Source organism: Equus przewalskii, chromosome 3 (assembly GCF_037783145.1).
Source record: "Equus przewalskii isolate Varuska chromosome 3, EquPr2, whole genome shotgun sequence".
Taxonomy (NCBI): Eukaryota; Metazoa; Chordata; class Mammalia; order Perissodactyla; family Equidae; genus Equus; species Equus przewalskii.
The window spans coordinates 35260163-35284823 of record NC_091833.1 but is presented as its reverse complement, the minus strand read 5'-3'; the positions used below and the strand labels follow the sequence as shown (position 1 = coordinate 35284823).

The 24661-nt window shown below is 62.7% G+C and overlaps 1 protein-coding gene across 4 annotated transcripts in view; it reads left to right on the top strand.

The window, feature by feature from the left end:
* CBFA2T3 (CBFA2/RUNX1 partner transcriptional co-repressor 3) overlaps positions 1 to 24661 on the top strand; it is a 94195-nt gene that overhangs the window by 48399 nt on the left and 21135 nt on the right. For 2 of the 4 annotated variants that reach the window (XM_070612498.1, XM_070612495.1), the window contains exons 2-3: positions 17524 to 17676; positions 20785 to 20862. In XM_070612498.1, the coding sequence (XP_070468599.1) occupies positions 17556 to 17676; positions 20785 to 20862 (199 nt within the window). In that variant the 5' untranslated portion in view covers positions 17524 to 17555. The remainder of the gene's footprint in view (positions 1 to 17523; positions 17677 to 20784; positions 20863 to 24661) is intronic. The other 2 variants (XM_070612494.1, XM_070612496.1) reach the window with 1 other exon arrangement.

Below are 24661 nucleotides of genomic sequence, written 5' to 3'. Positions count from 1 at the left end.
TCCTGGAAGAGCTCCAGGCCTCCGCTCCTACGCCACCTCCCTCCCACAGCAAAATGTGGTCAAGACGTGAGTGGGGCGCCCACAAGGCCCCTCCTTCCTCTCCAGTGACAGCGAGGCCTGAAGACAGAGTCGTGGGGTTGCAGGAGGCAGAGGGGCAGGGAGGTGGTGGGGTGGAGGCCATGCAGGAGGGGGCTCCACCCTCCCGGGTGTGAGCCAGGAGCCCCCCCAGCTGGGCCCCGACCCAGGGGCACCCTGGGAAGAGGTGCCCACTCGGCAGCCCCGGATCGGGGAATCCCAGCTGGCACGGTGCCACCACCTCCCTGCCACCCTCCTCCACCAGGAGCCAGCACATTCCGGATCCTTGCCAAGCTGGGGGGAGGGACTGCACTCGGCTCCCCTACTCCCAGCCCTCCTTTCTGCTGCCTGCGTGTAATTAACAGAGTAATTAAAAACAGGATGAGTTAATTGGTATTCATTTATGTGGCAGATGTTTTTAATTGAGGCAGGAAACAATTTACCTGTTTACATAAACAATGGCAAAGGCAGGCTTGTAAAACACATTTTTAAAAATATTTTCCTCCCCCTTCCTAAAAAGAAGAATTGAAATCACTTGGTCTCCTGTGAGCCTCCCTGTGCGAGCCGAGCAGGCCCCGCCTGGGGGAGGCTAGGCCGGGGAGGCCGGAGGCTCAGGCCAAGAGGAAACATCTGTGTAAGAGGTTCACTTCCAGAGGAGGCTGTTTTCCTTACATTCGGAGAAAGGAGGTGTTGTTCCCAGGTTGTGGGGACACGGCTCCTGGTGACACCTCCCCAGACATGGGGATGGGGAGTCTGTGTCCCTTTAGTGTCATCCCCAGGGCCAGGCTGGGGGAGGACCACCCAGCAGGATGGGGGGACAAGGAAGAGCCGGGAAAGGGGACCCCATCCTGATGGGGCACGGCGGGCGGGTGTTGCACCCCTGGCTCCCTGTCGTGTGGTGGGGCTGCTGCAGTCACCACGTGCCACATGGGTTAAAATGAAGTAAACTGAAGACTCAGTTCCTCCACTGCACGGCTGCCCTGCCTGGTCGTGCACAGCACAGATCTAGAACATTCCGTCGTTGCAGAAGTCTTGGTGCCGGGTCAGGCCTTCTCAGTGCCGGAGAGGGTGCCTCACGTGCCCTCGTGTGAGGGGGTGAGAACAGCCAGCCTCGCAGTGCGACCCTGGAGCCATCTGGGGTCGGTCTGCATGAGCGCTCCAAGGAGCGCCTTCAGGAAGCAAGTGTTCAGGGAGCTCCTGGTTGTAGACTGGCACTAATTTGGCACCTACTGTATGCCCGGCTGCTGCGGCAAGCTCTGCGTGTGCTTGTTGTCGCTGTGGTTCTCTCGTTAACTCTTGAGGGAAGCGTTCATCACCCCCACTGCACGGGAGAAGAGACCGGGCTGAGCGTGGCCTGGGGGCGGCCCTGGAGAAGATGGGCGACAGTGGAGGCAGCGATGACAGCACAGCCTGCCTCGTAGGCGTGCATCTGCCTTTCTTAGAGGGCGCACGCGCACAGGACCACACTGACGCGGAAACACCCAGAAGGCGCTGCGAGCGTGGACGCGGAGGCTCCCCCAGTGGAGGTGGGACAGGCGCCTGCTCCGCTGCTCCCTCTGTCTCTCTTCCCGGGCCATGGAGCGTCTCTCGCCAGGAGCGGGTTCCTCCTCCGTGGTGGTAAAGCCGCGATCTGGGGCCAGCTGCCGGGCTGCCACGGGCACGTCACTGACTTCTCCAAAGTGGTGTGCGTCGTGGGGTGGTATGACCTTGAGCGACGTGCTGTGGGTGGGAAGCTAGGCCCCAGGTACACAGCAGGCACACTAAAGCTCTTCGCACTGAGGACTGGGGGCGTGTGGTGCCCTGCAGCTCTGGGCATTTAGTTCCTGGGGCAAGAAGATGGAATGTTCCAGAATCTATCAGTCGGAAGGGCCCTGGGAAGACAGCGCCCCAGAGCTCGGAGCTCAGGGTGCCGGGAGAGTGTGGTCAGCGGCCACCCCAAGGCTGGGACTCAGTTCCCTCCCTCCAGGAGGGGACGTGAGGCCACCCTGCCTCCAGGCCTTGCTGGCATTGCTGGGGCTAAGTCATAAAACCAACAATATCCGTGGGTGTCTGAGGAGGTGAACATCAACCAGCACACTGGGGCCAGCGGAGCCTTTGGCGTCCCTAGGAACTCAAGCCCTGCACCAATGCTGTGTGGCCTCGGTGAGGGCAGTAATGGCCTCCCCAGTGCTGTGAGCTTTGACCACAATAATGACATAGCTGAAAAGCCCCAGCACGGGGCTGGCCCTCCGAGGGCGTTCCCTCCTGCCTACCCAGTTCTCTGCAAGAGGAAGTGAGAGCTTTTCCAGTAGCTCCCCAGGAAGGCGGAGGCAGGAGGACCACCCTGTGATGCCAGGGGCAGAGGGCCCGGGGCTGCTGCCCTCTCAGGGGTGGCGTCCGGGGTGGGCCTGACCTCGTCCTGGGTGTGCGGGGTCCGGGAGGGTCCTGGTCGGTGCCTTCAACATCCAGGAACTGGGGGATGCGGTGGGGGGTGGTGTGCGTGTGCCTCTGGGCGGGGTGAGGGTGCCTGGGCGGCCCTCCCAGGCCCCGGAGCCGCCAGGGCGCATGGGCGGCAGGGTGGCGCGCGTGGGGCCAGCTCTCCCCAGCTCAGCTGGCGTCCTCGCCCATGGGCAGCCTGAGGTTAGCGACGGTCTGACCCAGGGCACAGCCGCCCAAGCCCGCCTCGCACCCCGGCCGCTCCCGGGAGTTACTTCTAAAATCCCGTTTCAGCCGCCCGAGTTGAGGACCTGCTCTGCCTGGTCACCTGGGGTCCCACAGGCCCTGCTGGTGGGGGATCGTGTCCCCACCCCTCAGCGGAGGACGTGAGGCTCAGAGAGGTCACCGAGTCCTGGGCCACGACCTCCTCTGCGGTTGTCTCAGCTGTGCCTGTCCCCGGTGCCCGGGCCACGCGGGCGGTCCATGGACAGGGTGGCCGCTCTGTGGCTGGAGGCTCCTCGGGCGCCGGGAGAAAGGCTCTCGCTTGGGCGCGCGCGATACGCCGCCGGCCCCGGGTTGTTTAGCATTCGCAGGAGCAGCGCTATTATTTTAAATTTTGGCAGCGTTCCTCTGGAGAGTTCAGGGTGATATGCAGCCAACTGTACGCGTTTTAAACAATGAAAACACTTTGGGAATCGGTTAAGCCGTCGGTGGCGCCTCGTTGCCGGCAGAGGAAAATCCTGACCGCTCGGCCTGGCTTCCCAGACCCTCCGCAGCTGGCGGGACCTTCCACCCAGCATCCCGCCCCCTCCGCCGGCCCTCAGGTGGGCATATTCTGGGGCCCTCAGGACCCGCTGCAGCGTCCCCTCTCAGAAGCTGCTCTGACACTGTGATGTCGACAGGACTTCCGGCTTCATGTCGGACTCGGGGGGCAGCCCCCACCGACTTCCATCCCAGGCCCCATGAGTCCCTGGATTTTGTCAGTTCCTATTTAAATAAGTAATCTGTACGAATGTATCTGTGTATTAACTTTATTAACGTATGTGACAGTTTGTAATTATCTGTTACTTGTCATCACTGTCTCCTTCACGCCCCTGGGGGGCACAGCGTGGTGGCAGGGGGCCCTCTGACCGTCGATCAAGGACCTGGTTGAGTGGGGGCTGGTACGGAAGGAAGGCTTGCCCCTTCTCCCCGGGGGCAGCTTCTGTTTCTCTCTAGACATATTCCATGTGTGTATTAGGTCGTCCTTTAAACATTCCAGGGGTGTTTGGCAACCTTTCTTGGGGTCACGCCCCCTCCCTTGTAAGAAATGCCCATGGAGACACCCCCCCACGCTCTGCATGTGCCATCCCCCTGCCCGGGGCCTTGTCCCAGCCCCTCGTAGGGGACAAACTCTACTATTGGACTCCTGTCCAGGCCTCAGCGTAGGTGTCCTTTCCTCCAAGAGGCCTCCACTGACTTCCCCCAGCCGAGTGCGGCACCTTCCTGGGGTCCCCAGCCCCCGACCCCATCACGTCCTATTCAGGTGTGTGTGTGAGTGAGGCGACTGTGGAGAGTTCTCTTAAGAGGTGCTCACGTAACCTCCCCCTCCATGTGCAAAGGAAGAAACCGAGGCTCAGAGAAGTGAGGAGGCTTCCTAAGGCCACCCAAATGATGAGGCCAGGAGCTGAACTCAGGCCTGCCCGACCCCAAAGCTGGGCTTTTCCCACTGCTACATGACTCTGTATGGCAGCCTGTGTCCACTGCCCCCACTGCCTGTGAGCGCCTCGGGAAGGGACTTGTCTCTACCACTCTTAGTTCACTGTGCCATCCATCTACTGATCACATGTCTACTTATCTGCCCATCCACCTATCCACCCATCTGTCCATCCACCCATCCACCCACCCATCCACCGTCCACCATCCATCCATCCACTCACTCACCCATTCATCCATCCATCCACCCATCCGTCCACCATCCATCCATCCACTCACTCACCCATCCATCCACCCATCCACCCATCCACCCATCCATCCACCCATCCATCCATCCATCCATCCACCCATCCACCATCAACCCATCCACCACCCACCCATCCACCATCCATCCATCCACTCACTCACCCATTCATCCATCCATCCACCCATCCACCCATCCATCTACCATCCACCCACCCATCCACCATCCACCCATCCACCCATCCAGCCAGCCATCCACCCATCCATCCATCCTTCTACCCATCCATCCATCCATCTATCAAACCATCCATTCACTCATCTATCCATCCATCTATCTCTCCACGCACCATCTACCCATCTACATATCCATTCATCCATCCACCCACCTGTCCATACATCTCCCATTCACCCACTCATCTCTCTATGTATATCCACCTACCCACACCCCCTCGTGCCCACCCACCCGGGCAGCCACACCACCACATTCATTATCACAACCCATCCCCACTCTGCTAGGTGTGCCAGTGTGCAGATGGACCACTTCCCTTGCTGGCAGGTGTGCATGGGGGATGGGGGGGACTCCCAGAGTACTAGAAATGGTGCTGGGAGAGGAGGGTGCCCCTTCCTCCCACTGCGCCTCCCCCAGCCTGGCACCCCCCTACCCCGCCACGGCGGGCGGCCCAGATGTCCAGGCGCCTCCCCCTCCTCTCTCAGGGAGCTGCTCTTGGCAGTGCAGCCCCAGCAGCTGGGCGAGGAATGTGCTTCCTTTGTGCGCCAGCCGCAGGGCGAGCGGCCCCGACATCTGGATCCCGTTTGCGGCCCTTTGGAGAGCACGGAAGGTTTTCATTCCAGCCGCTGTGCATGCTCCCCGTCCCCCACCTTTTAACGCTTTGCTCACCACCAGGAAGCTGAGGACACCGGGCTCCGGGACCGTCAGCAGGGCTTGGGTCCGAGGGGTCGGGGCATCTGCCGTTGGCGGGAGCTCTGGGCTCCGTGGCCCAGCGGAACCCCACACTCTTCCTGACAACACAGGCAGGAGCACAACAGCTCCAACCCGATTCCCGCCCAGGCACCGCCGTCACAGTTCGTTTCTCGTCCTTTTCTGTGCATTTGTTTACTTACAAGGTGGACTTGCGTCTGTTGTTGCCTCTTGGTTTTCACTCGTGTGCCACTTATCCACACCGTTAGAGTGTCCCCTGCATCGTTTTTGCTGGTAGGTGGGTATTTGAAGTACAACACACACGCACGGAAAATTGTACAGCTTGGACTTGCACAAAGTGTGTCGGATGACAAACGACGTCACCTGGCCTGCACCCCGGCCCCGCACCTTCCCGGTCACCCCCACTGGGGAGCCTCCGACCTGTCTCTGACACCGTGGCCCAGCTCGCCTGTTTACCCTTCGCATCAGTGGAGTCACAGGGCACGCGCTCCGTGGGTCTGCGTCTTTCGCTCGGCCGTAGCTTTGTGAGATTCGTCCACGTAGGTGCCTGTGGCTGTATTTGTCCTTTTTCTCTGCTGTATAGGATTCCACCATATGAATCTCCACACTCATTTGCCCTTTCAACTCTTGATGGGCATTTGACTGGCTTCCAGTTTGGGCCCTTGTGAGAAAGTGGCTAAGGAATTCTTTTTGAGGTCACATTGGTTTACAACGTTATATAAATTTCAGGTGCACGTTGTTATATTTCGACTTCTGTGTAGACTTCATCCTGTTCACACCAGGCAGACCGGCTCCCTCTCACCATGATGGGATATCATGAGCCCCTCCTCATGGTGGCAGGCGGCCTGGCCACTGCAAAATGTCCCCTCCGTGGCTGTGAGGGGGCTTCACTGTGCCCCTGGGAGGTTCTCTTGTGGACCCCTCACCCTCGACAGAGGCTCACTGTCACCCCTCTGGGTGGGCTCTGAGCACGTCCACAGTGAGGGACAAGCTCTGCCTGCGACAGCTGGGGACATACACCTTAGGGCTGGACACACATGAGATCTTCTGCATGAGGGCTGTGTGACCCAGGGCAAATGGCATTGCCACTCTGTACCTCACTTTCCCCATCCATAACTCAGGGCTCCAACACCTCATGGCTTTGGAAGAGTAGAGAATGAGAGAAGGGGTCTCAGAGCCCAGGCACGTAGACAGCTCTCAGCCAAAGGGAGCCGGTTTAGAATCAAAGTCGAGAGGGCATGCCGAAGACAAAGCTTCCTCCTGGGACCCCTGCAAGGCCCCCTTGGCACCCCACGCATCTTTAGAAGGACGCTGTTTTCCAAACATAGGTCACCTCCCACACGTGCTGGGTGCTTTGGTGGGTGAGCGCGTTCATCCTTCTGCGACTGTGGGGTGGGCTCTGTTCTCAAACCCATTTCACAGAGGGGAACAGTGAGGCCCAAGGTAGAAAAGCCATGGACGTTCCAGCCGAGAGACTGAGACGGGCAGTGGGGGATGAGTAGGAGCCACGGTGCTGTCCAGCTTACAGAGCCCATTTGGGCTCCTTATCTAAGACCGTCCCCACCCTGAGAAGCGGGAGTTATGGGCCCTGTTTTACCGATGGGTAAACTGAGGCTCAGAGATGTGCCAGTGTGATTTCCCCAAGTTCGCAGTTAGTCGGTCACAGACTGGGTGGGAACCCAGGTTTCCTGACTCCCAGGCCAGTGTTGTTGCCGTGGTGACCCATGACCTTCGTGTCATCATCCACAGGCCCAGGGGGTCACGGGATCCCTGGAGCCAGGTGGACCAGGGTGGCTCAGCGCTGTGTGCTGGGAAGGGTGGCGGCAGGCAGAGTTAACAGGCCAGAGGGACAGCCTGCCGGGGTCAGACCCCGAGGACCAGGAAGGGCCGGGCTGGAGGATCCGGACGGACGTGGCTGGAGCACTGTGGGGGTGGGGGCCCGCCCAGACCAATGGAGAGAAAATACTAACCCTTGTATTTTTATATGATTACTTATTCATCGGGCGGCGGAGGCCTTGATATAAACCAGATGTGGGAAGCGACTCAAGTTCCAGCGCCTGGGACTCATTAGGGCTGCCTCCCCCCGCCAATCCCCGCTGAAAACTCTCAGTGCTTTGCCGAGCGTCAGGCATCAACGACCGTGGTCCTCTGACGTTGGCCTTGGAGAGGGTACGGGAGGGGTCAGCCTCCAGGTCAAACTGCCCGTCTGGATGTAGGGGGTCACCCAGTGTCCTGGGTTTGCCCCAAACGCAGGCAGCCCCCCAAGTCCCTTTACCTTCAGCCTGGGCGCCCCAGCCATCGCTGGCCACAGACCCTCCTGACATGTGGCTGCTTCCAGGGGTTTGCGCCTAACTTTTCCTCTCCCTTGGGAGGCTCCAGAAGAATCCCCCACACCCCAGGGAAGTTGTGCTCAGCTGGGAGATCGCCCAGCTTACTGGAGACCCCCAGGATCCAGGAGCTGCGGCTGGACCACAGGTCCGGGAGAGAAGCCCCCAGCCACCTAAGGCCAGGCCCCTGGGAAGGCCTGTGGGGGGAGGGGAAATCGGAGAGAATGACGTAAGTGAAGGTTTGGGGGTGCAGACGCCCCCTCCTCCCCGAGAGGTCTCTGCCCCCACGCCTCGCATTCCGGCCACTCTGGGGATGGGGCCCTTTGAGCTGGTGGGGCAGCCATCTCCCTTTTGCTTGGGCCCCACATGGCGGCCGGTACACAGTGGTCAGTGGCCTCGAAGGAGGCAAATCTACCACCACTGGTGACAGGGGTTGGACTGGCGGGGGCGCATCGCAGGCACCAAGGGCTTCCACGTAAGGCGCCCTGCACCCCAGCGTCACCCTGCGCCTCACAGCTTTCAAGGTCCCACCCAGCGGTTACAAGGCCAGAAAACCTGCCTGGGTCCCCCTGAGTCAGAACGATGGCCACTCTCCGCCTGGATGCAAAGGGGCCATGTACGCGCTGAGCTTGGGGGGGCTGCTCCGTGATGCGAGGGGCCTTGCTCTGACCCTCTCAGAGCTGCTTGCTGCTCAGGGACACGTCCCCATGGCTGTCGCCAACCCGGACCCTGCGCTGCATTGGTGTCCGTGAGCCCCACCCAGTGTCCCTGCCCCTTACCATCCTCGTCTTTTCTCCAGGGCAGTGACGCCCCTGGACCAGGACTTTGCCGCACAGTGGAAGGTGGCAGCACTCAGGAGCCATGGGGGCTTGGAGGCCACGGGGACGAGCCTGTGCCGGCAGCTTGGGCAGGGTTGCATGGAGCCCCGAATGCCACACGGCGGAGTCTGGACCCCACGGGAAGGAGATAGGGAGCCACGGTGGACTCTGTGTGCTAGAGGGGCCCGCCAGGCATCTCACCCGCTGCCTTTGGGCACCAGCGTCCCCATCCGTGAAGTGGGGAGAGCAGTGTCTTCCTGGGGGGTGCTGTGAGGACGGTGGGAGCCCTGGGGTCTGTTCCCGATGCTGAAGGCCGGGATGGAGGAATGCTTCTGGTGGACGCCCCCCCCAGAGGGCCTGCCCCCCGCCCCCCCCGCAGAGTCCACCCTGAGCCGGGCTGTGTGTGTGGAAGCCGCTGGCGGGTGCGTGTGCCCTCCCCACAGCACCCGGCTCTTCCCGCAGGTTGGGGCACTGAGCTGGCCGCCCCACCCCAGCCAGCGGCTCCAGAGGACACCCAGCGGGGAGGTTCCCATGGAACCTCCGGCCGAGGGCCCTAGGCAGACTTTGAGGCAGAGGGGTCAGCACTTGCATCGCTGAAAGGGAGCCTGTGGGGCTGGGGCAGCTGCCACAATCCCGCTGTCAAAGGACTGCGTCTCCCTGGGTCCCCTTGGTCATAATCAACAAGTATTTCTTGGGCACCTACTGGCAGTGTTCTAGGCACTTGGTTTCACTGAGAAAGAAAGTCACATTTGGGCAAAGACTCGGAGGATGCGAGCAGACTGTGCAGGTATCTGCGGAAGGAATTCTGGGCAGAGGGTACAGCCAGTGCAAAGGCCCTGAGGCGGGAGCAGCTGAGCAGATGCCAGGGGAAGAGTATGAGTGGTGAGGGCAGAGAGGGCTCAGGCCATCAGAAAGGATCCTGCAGGCACTCTCAGGGCACTGGCCAAGGGGCAGGGGAACTGTCTCTTACTGGTCTTAGGAAATAAGTCTTAGAGGGGCCGGCTTGCCCGAGAAACCTAAGTGCACGGGTTTACCTTGGCAGCAGTTTCAGAATATTGGCCTGCTGCCCGGCCCAGGAAATTCAGAAGCTGGGGATGCAGAGACGGGGGTCCAGCTCCTGGCTCTGCCCCTCCCCCACCATGTGGAGCCCTCGCCCCTCGAGGGACAGTGGGGACGGGCTGGTCCCTCTTGCCAGGTTGTGGAGGCCACAGCGGGCATGGTCCTGGCTGGACGACCTCGCAGGGGGTCCCCTGCCTCTTGCTCGCCTGAGCTTTTCCTACGAGGAAGACGCAGCGGTTGATGATATGAAGGGAGATCCTCGGACCGCCATCTAAGGGCTGGTTTGCTTTCGTCCTCCCGCCGGCAGAGCCGCAAGCCGGCAGTGGCCGACCCTGTGCGCGTGTGTGCTCTCCCCTCATCCCTTCCTGCGGATGTGGGAGCTGGGCTGCGGGCAGGGTCCGAAAGGCCCCCCCGAGTCCCTGGGCTCCACCCTTTACAGAGGGGAACCGAGGCACGGTGCCCTTGCCCAGATGGAGGACCCCGCCCCACGCCCCGAGACCCGCTGCACAGCCGCCCCACAGAGGTTTCTGCTCCTGCACTTGCTGCTCCCAAGGCCGGCCTCTCCATCATCCCGGGAACTTGAGGGGGCCGGGAACCTCCAGGTCCCCTGGCCTCCCACAGGCATCAGGAACCCCTGCCTGCAGGTCAGCTCCCAGAAAGGGGTTGAGGTGGGGCTGTGTCCACCTCGGGTCAGCCAGGCCCTGGGAGCAGTGCCCTGCCCAGTGTCCACACAGGGGTGCATCCCAAAACCCCACAGAGAGAGTGGCTGTCCGGCCCCTGAGGTCAAGGCCAGCTTCCCTCCCTGTGCCTCAGTTTCCTCATCTGCCCACCTCATAGGTTTATTGTGGGGACAAGGTGAGGTGGTTTGTGTGAAGTGTCAGGTCAGGGCCACCATAGCTTTGTCACCTCTCAGCACCCGTCGGCCTGTCGGCACCTGTGCAAAGGGCCTGAGGCAGGTGACCTGTTGTTACCTGCCTGCCTCCATATGTCCCTCAGCTTTTGTGAGGGTCAGATGGTAACAGCAGAAATAATCAGACCACAAAAGATCAAAGCAGGGGCTCACTGTTCCCACAGCAACGTGGATTTGAGGGGAAGCTGAGGCGTGCTGATGCTGACAGGCCTCCTCCCCTGGAGAGTTCTAGAACCCCAGGCCTGGGAGCGCTGGGCTGTGGCCAGTTCTCAGCCTGGCAGGGCGGGCTGGGAACTACAAGCGGACAGGGACAGTGATGGATGGAGCGGCTCGTTCCGGTACATTCCGTGTTCTTTCCCACCGCTCCGCCCGGCCTTGGAGAGCTGCTTCCTCTGTGGACGGATTAGAGACGTTTAGCTGGGAACTGGATATGCCGTCTGGGAAAGACTCAGGGTCTCCCACGGGCCCTGGGGAGCGCCTCCCGGGTCTGGGAATGTTCTCGAGGGGCGGGAGCCGCGGGCGAGGGCGGGGCTGGGGGAGGAAGTCCGGCTCCCAGGAGCGGCTGGCGGGGGCGCAGGCCTCCGCTCGCCCGCTCGGCTCGCTCACCAGGGCGTCGCGCGTGGCTCCTGCACGTTCAGACCCCACGTCAAGACACCAGCTACACCGCCGTCAGCCGGTGCCCCCAGCCCCCAGGATGCAGGGTGGGGAGGGACACAGAGAGCCCCTGTGGGGTGGGGGGTGGACAACTAGAAGAGCAGTAGATGACGGTGCTCTGTGCAGCAGCCTTGAGGGAGCGGATGCCTGGCTCCACGCCCAGACACCTTCTCAGCTGTGTGAGCCGCTGAGCCTCTCTGTGCCTCGGTTTCCCCATCTGTAAGGTGGCGAAGAGCACTGTCTGCGTCCGAGGGTTGTAGAAGGTTGCGTGAGTTGGCTGGCTGGGCCCTTCGATAAGCAATGTTCTCTTCTGTGCATGGTGGGGCTCCCTGCACGGCAGGCCCCTCGCCTCTGCCCACCGCCGAGCCAGGACCACGGCGTGAGGCCCGGCACCCCCAGACTTGTCCCCCACCAGCCCTCAGCACACGGGCCGCTGTTCTGGCTGAGACACCGTGCAGGGCTCCAGGGGAACCAGCGGGGACCCCGGTGTGGGTGACAAGGCCCCGTGTCCCTTCTCCAGATCTGCGCTTTCTTCCGCGAGTGTGAACTTGGACCCGAGTTTCGCTACGGCCAGTTTCCGCACCTGCGAAGCTGGGCCTGACAGGCTGTTTGGGAAGAACGGGACGCCCACAGCGATCGGGGGCCTGGGCTGCTCTGGACACTGGCTTTGCCGCCTGCTGCTGACGGGGCTGCAGAGGCCAGGGACCCGGTGGCTGGGGCTCATTTCCTCTTCTGGGGCATCTGAGATCTGGAAAGGGCCCCGTGCAGCCAGGCAGGTGGTCCTCGTGCTCACCTGCCCCAGAGTCGGGGCGTCACCCGAGACTCGGCGCAATGAACCCACCCCAACCTCAAACCCCAGGCAGCCGCCCTCCGTGTTCTGGTTGGCCACGCGGCCTTTGCAGACAGCACTGGACGGAGCTCCGGCCGGGCCGGCTGCGGAACTCTCTAACCTCCCTGGCGACCCTGGTTCACCAGGAGCTCGAGGCCCCATGCAGAGGCCCCAGGCTCAGGCTGCTGCCACTGGGCTCTGTGCTTCTGGCTCTGAGACCCTGAGCAAGTCACTTGCCCTCTGTGAGCCTCAGTTTCCCTCTGTGAAACGGGAGTCGTAAAGGGCCCTGGCTCCTGGGGCTGCTCTGAAGTTGCGGTGAACCCACGAGCAGGACGCGGCATGTGGAATTCCTGATGAAAGTCAGTCTTGGGGCCAGGCCTGTGGCGTACTGGGTGAGCTTGACATGCTCCACTTTGGCAGCCCGGGTTTGCAGGTTTGGATCCTGCATGTGGACGTCCACCACTCATCGGGGCCGTGCTGTTGGCAGCGTCCCACATACAAAATAGAGGAAAATTGGCAACAGATGTTAGCTTAGGGCGAATCTTCCTTGGCAAAAAAGAAAAAAAAAATGTCCTGGGGTCACTCTCCTTTTCCTGACCCGAGGTGTGGGCAAGTTAACGCTTGGGGCATGTGGTGACCCTACTAGAGGGGGCAGCTGTTATTCTTACTGTTACATGTTAATTTTATAAGAAAAAATAAACTTAAAAGACACACATCCAGTTGCCTGGGCCCCACCGAAGACTCGCCGAACCAGAGCCCCTTAAAAGGGGGCTTGTCCAGGGGACGCCACCGTTTGGTGGAGGTGCTGTGGGGCTGAGAGCCCCAGAGGACCCCAGAATCAGCGGTGGGGGAAACGGAGGCCTGGGGTGGGTGCAGAGGGGACAGCTCGAGCTCGGGGCTGAGTGGACGGGGTCAGGCCCGGTCTGCCTCTCACAGGCGGGGTGACCTTGGGGAGCCCGGACACACAGGCCCTGACACGCTTTTCTGGGAGGGCATGAGGATCCCATGAGGAGCTGTGTGGATGTCCAGGTGGGGCCGCCTCCATCTGGGGCTGAGGACACCGGGAGTGGACACCAGGGGGGACCCGAGACGGCGGGAGGGGAAAGAGCTGCCCAGGTCTTCGGGGTGGCGGTCTGGACTTTGCTGGGAGCTGTGCCAGCTGGGCTGGCACCCTCACAGCCTTGGCGGGACACTGGAGCTGTGCCCTCACCGGCTCCAGCACCCAGCATATGCCGTGGGGCCCCTCCCCGAGCCCCCCGCACCCCGGCAGCTCCTGCCCACCTGGCGTGCATGCGGGGTCCCACCTGGATGGCCCTGTGTTGGCTGCCAGCCGGGCAATGAGGTCGTGCGAGAGCCGCCAGGGTCCGAGCATCATGGTGGGTCTTGGGGGCCAGGGAGTAGCCCCAGCTGGCTCAGGGCCTTGAGAGGGGACAGGGCAGGAAGCCAGCACCCGGAGAGCAAGGCTGCCCCTGTAGCGGCTTGTACGCTGTTTGCCATCACGCTGGACAGGCTGGGCCCCAGCATGGGCTGGTCAGGGCCCCCACATGGCTTGGGGTGCAGAGGAGGGACAGGCTAATAATAATAGCTAATAGCTGCTGCCGTAATGGCGGGACTGTGGTGGGTGCCAGCCCCCACCGGCCTCGTCCCCACTCTGCCTCCTTTGATCCATCCGCCCCCCAGGGAGGGGGGGATCGGTGCACCCCCTTTAGAGGCGAGGAGCCGGGCTCAGAGGAACAGCGACTTGTTCCGGGAGGGACAGACTCCAGCTCCTGCATGGCCTGCGCCGTGGGTTGACCTGCCCTGCCGTCCTCGCCCGGCCGGCCCCGAGGAGGGTGAGCGCCCAGGATGCGCTGTGTGTGCCCCCCCAGCCCCGAGGTCTGCTCGTCCTGGAGCTGGGGCAGCCACACCCCTCTGGACCTGCCCCCTCCAGCCCCTGAGTGGGGAGACTTTCAGACGGCTCCTCTGGGAGGGCTGCCTGGTGGTGACCTCCACCTCGTGTCCCTGTCTCGCGTCCAGCGAATGCGTGGCCCGCCTTCTGAAGGCCCCATCCAGCACCGAGCCCCTGCAAACAGGTGGGCCAGGGAGCAAGATGATCCCAGAGTGGGGTGACGTCCCTTCTGGAGGAACTAAATGGGGGGGTGTGAAACAGCTTTAGTGGGGGGCACTTCCTGAGGAAGTGAGCTTGGAGCTGAGTCCCCAGGAGGGACAGAGGGGTGTTCCAGGCTGGGTGCTCGGCTCAGAGCCCAGGCGCCCTGGGCGTGGGAGGAAGGCGGAGGAGGCAGGTGTGGTGGGGCCGGCAGGGGTGGGAGGGGCGACCAGCTCAGGTGAGACCAATGAAGCACCTGTCGGGGAAGCTGCTGACGGGTTCTAGGTGGAGAGACGGTGCACGCTAGAGACCCGCTCTGCTGCCGGGCGGAGCCCTCGCTGGCTCCCTGCTGCCCTCGCAGCACAGCCAGTCCACACTCGCCAGCCGCCCGGCCGACCCCGCTTCCCGCTTCCCGATTCCCCTGCAGGCGGCCTGCTCAACCAGAGGCCCTGCGCGCCCTCTGCCAGGCCTTTGCGCTCTGTTCCCTGACCACAGATGCTGTTCCTCACCATCTCCACACCGCCTCTGCTGTTCCTAGAGGTCTCGTCATTTTCTGCTTTCTGGGGTGGGGGCAGCCTGCAGAGCTGGGCCCAGCCACGAGTTGCTCCATAAACCTTTTCCGAATTTGACTGTGTACTGGCGTGTGCACACTGGAAAGGGGCTTGCTGTTGCTCCATTTACAGAGGAGTAGTGGGCTCAGAGAGGCAAAGTGACTTCCCCAGGTCACACAGCCAGAGGGCAATGAAGCCAGGACTCAAACAAGATTCAAGAAAGACTCACGATGGGCCAGCCCAGTGGCGCAGCGGTTAAGTTCGCACGTTCCACTTCTCTGTGGCCCAGGGTTCGCAGTTTTGGATCCTGGGTGCGGACACGGCACTGCTTGGCAGCCATCCTGTGGTAGGCGTCCCACATAGAAAGTAGAGGAAGATGGGCACAGAGGTTAGCTCAGGGCCAGTCTTCCTCAGCAAAAAGAGGAGGATTGGCAGCAGTTAGCTCAGGCCTAATCTTCCTCAACAAAAAAAGGAAGACTCACGAGATCCCTACTGCACACGTGTGGTCCCACTGTGTGCAGCCCTGGTGGTGGCCCAGAACCCAGCATGGGATGTGGGGCCTGGGAGAGCAGTGGGGAAGCCCCTCCCCACTGCAGCCTCCGTCCTGCTGGCTTGCGATGCCATGACTGCTGCCTCTTCGGGAAGGAGAGCGCACGTTGATGACTACCAGGGGCTTTGAAACCCTGCAGACCCACGTGCCCCTGCAGAGACACACCCGCACTCGCTGTGTGCCCTTGGCAGATCACTGCCCCTCTCTGTGCCCATAAAACAGGTCTGCCGCAGCATCCCTTCGCGGGGTTCCTGTGAGAATAGCAGGAGCGATGACTGTCGCGTGCCCAGAGCAGAGCTGCCAGCAGCGAGCCTTCAGTCCCCTGAGTGAGGGGCGGCCCCAGGCCAGCGTGGTGGCCTCTCTTCCTCTGCCAGGGGAGGTCCCAGGCACCAGCGGGCGTGTGTGTGTCCGGGGGGGAGTGTGTCCACCAGCCCATATCTTGGGCACTCTCGGTCGCCCGCGGTCGCTCCTCCCCAACGGCGCCGGTCTCACCAGACGAGCCGGAGTGAGACGCGCTGCAGCCCGGCCCTGGCAGCACCCTCCACCATCCCTGGCGGGTTTCTCCTTCTCTGCTTGTCCAACGAAGCCCCACTGTGGAAGGGCTTTGAAAAGTCAGAACAGGCCTGTGTCCTCGGCGTCCTGGCCTGGCATCCGAGACACCCTCCCCGGCTGCGTGTGGGACCGCCTGCCCCAGGGCGTCCTGGTCAGGTGAAGGGCTGGCGAGGACAGGCCTGCGCCCCACAGGGGTGGCCCGGGGCCCACGGTGGCGGCCACGTTTGCCTTCTTTGGTTGTCACCGGGGACTGGCCGCCGGCCCTGCAGCCAGACACGGCGTTGACAGGCCCGCACAGCTGCGGCACACGTGTGCCCGGCCATCAGCCTCCTGACGGGCAGGCCGGGCGGCTGGGGGGGCCGGGCGGCGGCTGCAGCTGAGCGGACAGCAGGTGCCTCGGCCGGGGAGGCTGCTGACTACCGGCTCCCGCCCCTTCCACGGGGCCTGGGGGGCTTCTCTGCTCTCACCCCACGGGCCCTGGAGTGCAGAGGCTGTCAGAGCCCCACCCCAGACGATGGGCACCCCCACTCTGACCAAGAGATGGGGGCCGGGAGGGGAAGTTTGCACAGCATGGGGCACTAGATACGCAAATGCCATTTGTTGGGTGAGGCCCTGTCGGTGTCAGCAGGACAAGCTGGGGGCAGCGTGGGCTGGGCCTCTGTTGGGAACAGGTACAGGATGCCCACCCGACCACCCCGAGCAGCTGGGCCACCCAAAACCCTAGCTGCCGCTCCCAGGTCTTTGCCGCCTGCCCAGGCGCTGACTGACCCTGAGTCAAGACAGAGGGGGCCAGGGGCTCGCCTCTCCACCTGTGAAGAGTGCCCGGCAGCTGTGGCCCAGGGCTTGTGCGGCCGGTCAGATGCGCCAGGGCCTTTTCCTCAGGATCCTGCTTACTGGGGGCCAGGGCTCAGGGCCTCCCCGGCCTTGGTCTCTTCTGGCCGTCTCTACTCCCTCTCCGCACACCTGACCCTTAGCAGAGCGGCAGACCCCATGGAACTCGACCAGTGTCCGGGGGCCGACCCGCTGGACTGTGGACCACACTTTGAGCGGCCAGGCCCAGAACAGCCTGCCGTTGACCGTGTCCTCGGCCTGGCTGCTCGAAGGCATCACCTGGGCCAGGAGATGGCTAACCGAGGCCCCGCTGCCCCAGAGGGCCTGCCTCAAGTCTCTCCTGGGAAGACCCCGAGACCAGCCCGTCAGCCTCGGAGAGCTGGCAGGGCGCCAAGAACCATGGTTCCTCCGAGTGGGCCCCCAGCCTGCTGCTGCAACCTCACCTGTTAGAGACCCTGTTAGAAATGCCAATTCTCGGGCCCACCCGGACCTGCTGAACCGGAAGTGGGGTGCGGAGGCTGCACCTGTGTCTGAACACGCCCTCGGGAGCTGCCAATGCAGGCAGAGCCCTCGACCCCTGCCTGGGGGGTGCCGCCCAACTCCCTAGTCAGCAAGAGAGGAAACTCAAGCCCCCCAGACCTCTCCCCCAGGGAGGCCCCGGGCCCCTTCTGGCCAGCCCAGGTCCTCACAGCTACACCCTCTGGCCCACCCGAAATGGGCTGACCGGAGCCCGCCCTCTGGTCCCAGGTGGGTGGGATGTTGGCCACCTGTGAGCACACCTGGGGCTGATCTGATCTGGAAGGCTGCGCCCTGGGACTGGGGCTGGCTCTGTGGGCAGAGCCAGGAGCACCTGGCCCCCAGCAGCACAGGCCCAAACCCAGCTGCTGGGGGCCCTTGGCTGGGGACCAGCTGGGGCTGGGGTGGCCACTGGCCCCCTCGGCCCTCCAGCTGCTTCACCTCTCTCTTTTTCTCCCCTCTGCACCTCCAGTTGCAGCAGACAGGAAGGAGAAGGCCGCAGCGATGCCCGACTCCCCCGCCGAGGTGAAGACGCAGCCCCGGTCCACGCCCCCCAGCATGCCGCCCCCGCCGCCCGCCGCATCCCAGGGGGCCCCACGGCACCCCTCCTTCACGCCCCACACAAGTGAGTAACCCCTGGGCCAGGGCACTGAATCGGGCAGAGCGGAGAGGCGCCTCGGGGAGCCCCTCCAGCTGTCTGAGCCTCTGAACCTGATCGTGAATCGAGCCAGTGCTGCAGTCCCTCCGCCCTGAGCCCCTAAATGCCCACTGTTGGGCCCTTCGGAGGGGGCCCCTCATCATGGCTCAGAGCCCACACTTTGAGCTTCAAATCCCAGCTCTTCTACTTTGTAGGTGGGTGGCCTCGGACAAGCTACTTGACCTCTCTGGGCCTGGTATTCATCATCCGTAAAGCGGGGTCAGCCGTAGTACCTGCCTCACGGAGCTGCCGTGAGACAAGTGAGTTAATAGGAGTTCTTACTCAGTGGCCGGCACATTGTGAGCCTTCCATCAAAGTGAGCTTTTATACTTGGAGCTCAGAGAGGGATAGGGACTTCCCCAAGGTCACACAGCAGGTTACTTGAGTGTGGGTGAGTTCCATCAGGCCTGCACCCTTCAAGAGGGCCCATCGGAGGCAGCTCTGGCCTTGGGAGCTCTCGGCTCTGATACCAGGGCCTCTGCAGCTGGACCTCAGCACCGTGTGAGGGTTGGCCAGGAACTGGGGTCAGCAGGGGCTTTGGCTGGCGGTGACATGGCAGACAGGACCCTCAGGTGGTGTCTCGCTGGCCCTGGGCAGACCCAGGTTGGGCGTCTCTGTGCACACAGCAGCCCTGGCTGGGGTCCGGAGGGCACAGCCACCACGGGAGCCCCATTCCTTTGAGTCAGAGAAGTTGGCAACTCAGCGGCTTTGGGTCTTGAGCAGTCAAGAAGGAGGCCCCAGCCTTGGACCAGTGTCGGGAACAGTGTCCCTTGGCCCCCAAAACCAAGGCCTAGCAGTGCCTCCCAAGCATTTCTGGAGGGCGGGGAAAGGATCCATGTGCCATCGTAACCCCATGTTCAGAGGCAGAAGCCCCACACCCGGGGGCCCCCCAAGCGAAGCCCCCCTCTGGGGGAGGGGCCTCAAACTCCTGGGCCTGGTGGCCCCTGGTCCCCACTGGGCCAAGAAGTAAGAGCTGCTTCCTCGGGTCCCCTTCCAGCCACCCGGAGCCCAGGGTGGACCGCAGGGCCTGGTCTGGCTCCCTTCATCCCTGGACATGAAGGATGCTGGTCCTGCCATCCAAGGCCTGGCTGCTGACTCTGTCGGGCTTGGGCGTGACCCAGCCTCCATCTGAGGCCTGGGCTGTGGGGTCAGGTGGCCCAAGTTCAAGGCCAGGCTTGGCCCCTTGTTTGTAGAATGGTGGCTTCAGGCCAGTCTCTGACCCATCCCAGTCTCCGTTTGGTAAATGGTGTGACACCACCTGCTCCCAGGTGCACTGCCTGTAAGCAGGGACGTCCCAGCACACAGTAGGAGCTTCATGGCCAAACACTCCTTCCTGCACCTTCTCCAGCCCCCCTCCTGCCAGGGCCCAGATGAGCCTGGGTCCCCACGTGCAGTGGACACAGGAATGGGCCCGGCCCGCCTGTGTGCCAGCATAGAGCCTAGAACCGCGGGGCTCCCGTATCCTCAGTGGTTCTCCCGTGGCGACGGTGGCCGGGCCCTTCTGCCTTTTCGGGGAGAGACAGTCCTCACCTCTGGGCTGAATCGCAGGCAGGGTCTCCGTCCACCACACAGGGGCCGCTCCGTCTGGCCTCCGTGGGCAGAGGGGCGGTTCCCGCATGGTTTCCATGTCGGCAGCAGACGCCCAGCCCTGAGAGAGGAGGACTTATTCCTGACAGGCCAGCAGCAGCCCCCAAGTGCACCGAGACCATAGGCGCCCCACCTAAAACAACGCCACCCCCTACAGTGCTGTTCGGTTCCGAGGGGAGAACCCAGCAGACTGCCTGTTGGTCTGGCCAGGGCTCTGAGGCGGGTTCCCCGACCCTCGTGGGCGGTCTCCCCAGCCTGCATTCCCTCTTGGTCCAGAAGCCCATGTTCCGGAAAGCACTGGTCTGGGAACCAGATGTTCAAGGTCGGGGCGGGGCTGGGTCAGCCCACACCGCCGGCCTGCTTTCATGAGGCCTGTGAGCAGATGTGCGGTGGTGGGCCTGTGTGTGGCTCGGGTCCCCTGCGCCCCCACCGCCCTGCAGGCTCGCGTCTCTGGAGCCAGGTCCTGGCTTTATGGAGAGAGCGTGGAGGTTAGAGAGACCAGCGTTCTCTCTCTCCTTCAGTTTCTCGGGATGCTGCGAGTGTCTAAGTCTCTGGTCACCTCCAAGGTGGCCTCAGATTTGTCCCCTGACCCACAGAATTCCCTGAAAGCGGGGTGGTTAACCACGTCCGTGCACCTGGCTGGCAGCACCCGCAGTGGCCAGAGCCTCTGCTCAGCCGAGGCTCCTGCCCGGAGCCTTCCCGGGACTGCCTGCGAGCCAAGCTGACCAGAGGCTGGCCGTGAACCACGCCTGGAGGGCTGTGGGAGTTGCCCCAGTGACCGCCCCGGGCAGATTCCATCTGGACCTGAAGGTCTACTGTGGCCAGGCAGCAGGCAGGAGGGCGGAGGGACTCTGGAAGGAGCGTGAGGAGCTGCCCTGCCGCTGGGAGGACCCCCAAAGAGCCGATGCTCCATCCCGCCCTCAGCTACGGTCACGACAGGGGGCTCACTCTGCTCGCAGCCATCCAGCCTGTCTCCTTGCGGCCTCTGCCCACTGACTCCAGCTCCGTCAAATCAAACGTCTCTCCCCGTTTGGTGCTTCCCCCCTTCACGGCAGCTCCGTCCTGGACCTCATTTTAGAACCGCTGTTGGCCTGTCTGTTGATGGAGACTTCAAGCCCTGTGCGCCTGGGCTCTGGGTCCCTTGAGGACAGTGCCGAGTGGGGTCACCAGGCACCTTCCAGGAAGAGAGCTTCTTAAGAACCAGGGTGTCCCGCCCTTGCCGATGGAGAACAGAAGTTCTTGTGGAGTCCTAGACGTTCCTGCAGAAATGGCCCTAAGAGACCCCCGGATCCAACCCCATCCCTTCACGGAGGAGGAAACTGAGGCCCAAAAAGAGAATGGACGGGCCCGAGGCGGTGACCCCAAACTGCTGTCAAGAGGCGGGGGGAGGGGCCCGCAGCCACCCCGCGGGCCTGTCCTGATGGCGTGTTTTTCTTATTTTGCTTACAGATCGAGAGGACGGACCTGTGATGTCTCTGCCCCACGGCCGTTTTCATGGCTGCTTAAAATGGTCTATGGTCTGTCTTTGTAAGTAAAATAACAAAAACTGCAGGGCTCCTGGGAGGTCCTCACCCAGCACCCTCTGCCCAGGGAAGGCACCCCACTGTGCATCTGCAGTGTCAGTCAGTCCTGCCTCCCTTGGAGAGAAGAGGGGTCCTAGGGGCAGGCGCAGGAGAGCAGAGCAGACAGCGTCCCCGAGTTCACACCCCAGCCCTGCCCCTCACGAGCTGTGTGACCTTGGGCAGGTGGACAGCCTCTCTGAGCTTCCTTTTCCCCAACCGCAAAGCAGGGTAAATAAGGCAGCTCCCAGAGTTGCAAGAAGGTCCATGTCAATGACAAGTCCGTAACTCAGCCGCCTTGAGGGCAGACCTGGGTCGAGTCCCAGCTCCTGTTCTTCCTGGCAGGGTGACCTTGGGCAAGTCCCACACCTGTGCCTCAGTTTCCCCATCTGTAAAATGGACATCCTCCTGGCACCTGGGTGATTACAAGGAGCCACGAGATGCTGCTGGTCACGTTGGCGGGAGGGCTGACGCACACGGGGCACGAGGCAGGCATCGGTCACTAGTGGACGTTTCCGTCAAGGTGCTTGCGGCACAGCTGGTATCCGTAACGGGAAGCTCTCATGGGGCGATGCTCAGAGTATCTGTTGGCCAGCGAGAACGGCCGGGCTCGGCTGTCAGGACAGGCCCCGACTCTAAGCCAGGCGGGATGCACAGCGCAGGTGTGGCCGCCGCGTAGCTCGCGGCTCTGGGGAGGGTGACGTGACAGTTGGGCGTTATTTATGTCCTGTGAGGCTGTCGCCCTCCTTGCCATTGTTCTGGGATGCGCCTGGCCTTGCTGTGGTGCCCGGAGCGTCCACGGAGATGTGGCGCTGTCAGGGCTGTGTGACTCGTGTTGACAGTGTTTCCTGGTGCCCGAGAGCCACCTCTGCACCAGGGAAAGGGGCTGTTTGCGGGGTTCCTTGTCCCAGCCCGACCCCTGCCCGGGCCCTGGGGCTGGGGGAGCCGCGGGGGTGCTGGCGTGCGCCCCCAAACCTCAGCTGGGGACACGTGTGCTCTAACTTAGTAACACACCTGTTGTGGGGTGGAAGCACTTGTGGCGGGGTTATTTTCGGCGCTCCTTTAGCGAGCTGCTGAGACCGCCCTGCAGCCGCGGGAGGGAGCGCGGGCAAGCGCGGGCGAGCAGGCTGCCGGGAGGACCCAGGCGCCGAGGGCGAGCTGGTAAGGGAGCCGCAGGGAGGCCATGCCCAGGCCGGGCCAGGGCCGGTGCGGGGGAGGAACGGGCCAGGTGGCGCAGGCAGCCACACATCTTAGAAGCCTCTGGAAGGCCAGACCCCAGAGGACAGCCCCGCTCACCAGAGAGCAGCGAGCCCCTGCTGTGGTGAGGTCTCCCGTGGCAGCGAGCCATCTCCTGGCCTGGCTGCAGTGACCGCCAGTGGCTGTCATCAGTCTTGACCAGGCTGTGTGTGTGCTGGCGTCGGCCGTGGTGTCATCTGCAGCTCACCAGTGAGAGGGAGGTAGCACCACCGGGGGTCTCCTGGTCTCTCTGAGGGTCCTCTGGACGGCGCCTCGGAGAGGGTGAGGGATGGGCCTCCTCATGTCCTGCGTCTGGCGTTCACTGTCCATCCAGAGCAACAGGGAAGGCCAGAGCGAGGTGCACTGCACCCGCGGGACTATGAGCCGGGTGTCACTCCTGGGCCCAGAAGGTGCTTCCGACCCAGGGGCCACACAGGTTTCCACTCCCACTGTGTCTCCGGGGGAGGGGGGCCTGGTGAGAAGGACTCAGCCCGGAGCAGCGCTGGCCTCTGCTCCTGCAGCCGCCCTGCTCAGGAGGGGGCAGCACATCGCTCGCGTTTTGGGGCCAACCTTGGCCTTCAATCAATCGTTTCCATACTTGTGCTAAGTAGGGGCTGGTTGCTGACGAGCAATCGTCCAGCACGTAAAACCAATCAGGCTGAGTGTTCCTGGCTCCTTCTGGTGGTGGAAGGACAACCTGGTGGCTTCTATGAGCCGGGGAAGCACAGAGCAGAAGGGGCCCGGGCACCCCGTCCTCTGGCCCCTGGAGCCCCTCTTCTGGTTCCGGCCAACAGCCATTCGCAGATGAAGAAACTGAGGCCAGGCCCCCAGTCTCACCACACAGCACGTCCTGGCTACACCAAGCGGAGGCAGGGCCTCGGGCAGGACACCCACTCCCAACAGTATGGCTTATCTCTCACCCACGAGGGGCAGGGCTGTGTCTGCTGCTGAGGGCCTACTGTGGGCTGGGGTCACCCTGAGGTGGCAGTCTTGGGAACCGTATGGCTTGTGCGTGATGATGGCGAGCCTCGTTACCTGTGGATGAGCAGCCCAGCCCCTGGCCTGCGGCAACGCTCAGTGAGTGAGGGAGGGGCCTTTGCAGGCGTCACCAGCAGGCCGGTCAGGGGGATGAGCCAGTCATCGAAGCTGGGGTACAGGCAGCGTCTGGGGAAGGCAGAGCTGGCCAGACGGTAGGCTCAGGGTTAACAGAGGTTGTTTACTGAAGGGCTCAGTGTGTGCAGAGGGGTGGGCTGGTTTTGGAGCCCCCAGGGCTGGTGACAGTGGGAGCTGTGTCCCCTGGACCTGCAAGGGTGGGTGGAGGGGATGACTGGGACATAGGAGAGACACAGGGTGGGAGCGCTGAGGCCCAGGAAGGAGGGACCAGCACGTGGGCCCCCCACCTCATGTGCTCCTGCCCTTCCAGGCTCCGTGAGTCCAAGACAGTCAGTAGGTCACCCCCCAGGCCCAGGTCAGGATGGCCAGGGCATGCATGGTCTGGGAGACAAACTGGCACCCCACCATCCAAAGCAAGCAGAGTAAGCAGCAGGCAGCAAACATCAAACGTCTGAGCCTGCTCAGGAGGAGCCGTGTCACAGAGCCGAGCCTGGCAGTGTCCCCATCCCGGAGAAAGGAGGCTCCTGCCCCCCCATTGCTGCACACACAGGCCTCCAGGCCTCGGCCACAGGTCAGAGGAGAGGCTGGAGCCTTGGAGGAATTCCGCCCTAAGGGAGTGGCGGCTCTGAGCTGCCCTCAGCCCCAGACCACACAGTTTGAGCGAAGTGTGAGAGCATAGGCGCTGTGCACAGACCCTGCGGGCCAAGGCAGGGGGAAGGCACGGGCCTCGTGGACCACCGCTGAGGGAGTGGGAGAGGTGTGCGTGCGTACGTGCAGGCGTGCATGTGCACAAGCGTGCATGTGTGTGTGCATGCAAGTGTGCGTTTATGGGGGTGTGCATGTGCACATGTGTGTGGGACTGCATGCTTACATGTGTGCACTTGTGTGTGCACGTGCATATAGACGTGTGTGAGAGCGTGCATGTATGTGTCTGCACCTACAAATGCATGTGTCTGTGTGTGTGTACTTGTGTGTGTAGGCATGTGTGCGAGTGTGGGTGTGACGGTGCTGAGGGAGGCATGGAGTTGGAGAATGGAGAGCGTGTGCAAGGGAACAGGTTCGGACCAGTCATGTAGGGAGTGCAAACACATACAGGAGGAGGGTGCGAGCGAGAGGGTGCCAGGTGCTGAGTGTGCGCACATGAGCGACTTGGACCGGGGACCTGTGCGGCCTGTCAAGGGGGCGAGACGTGACTGGCCACTGGGGTTAGCAGATGTGCTTCTGGCCTCCCAGAGGCATCCAGTCCCCCTTCCCCTGTCCAGAGCCCCCTCCACCATTACCAGGGGCCCTGGGAGCCCACAACCTCTGACCTCTCTGCAGACTCTGGAGGCTGGGGCTCAGGTGACTGGGCTCAGGAGGGCTCCCCCAGCCTCCAGTGTGGAGGCTCATCCTTTCCCTCCATCACCGAGGCTGAGGAG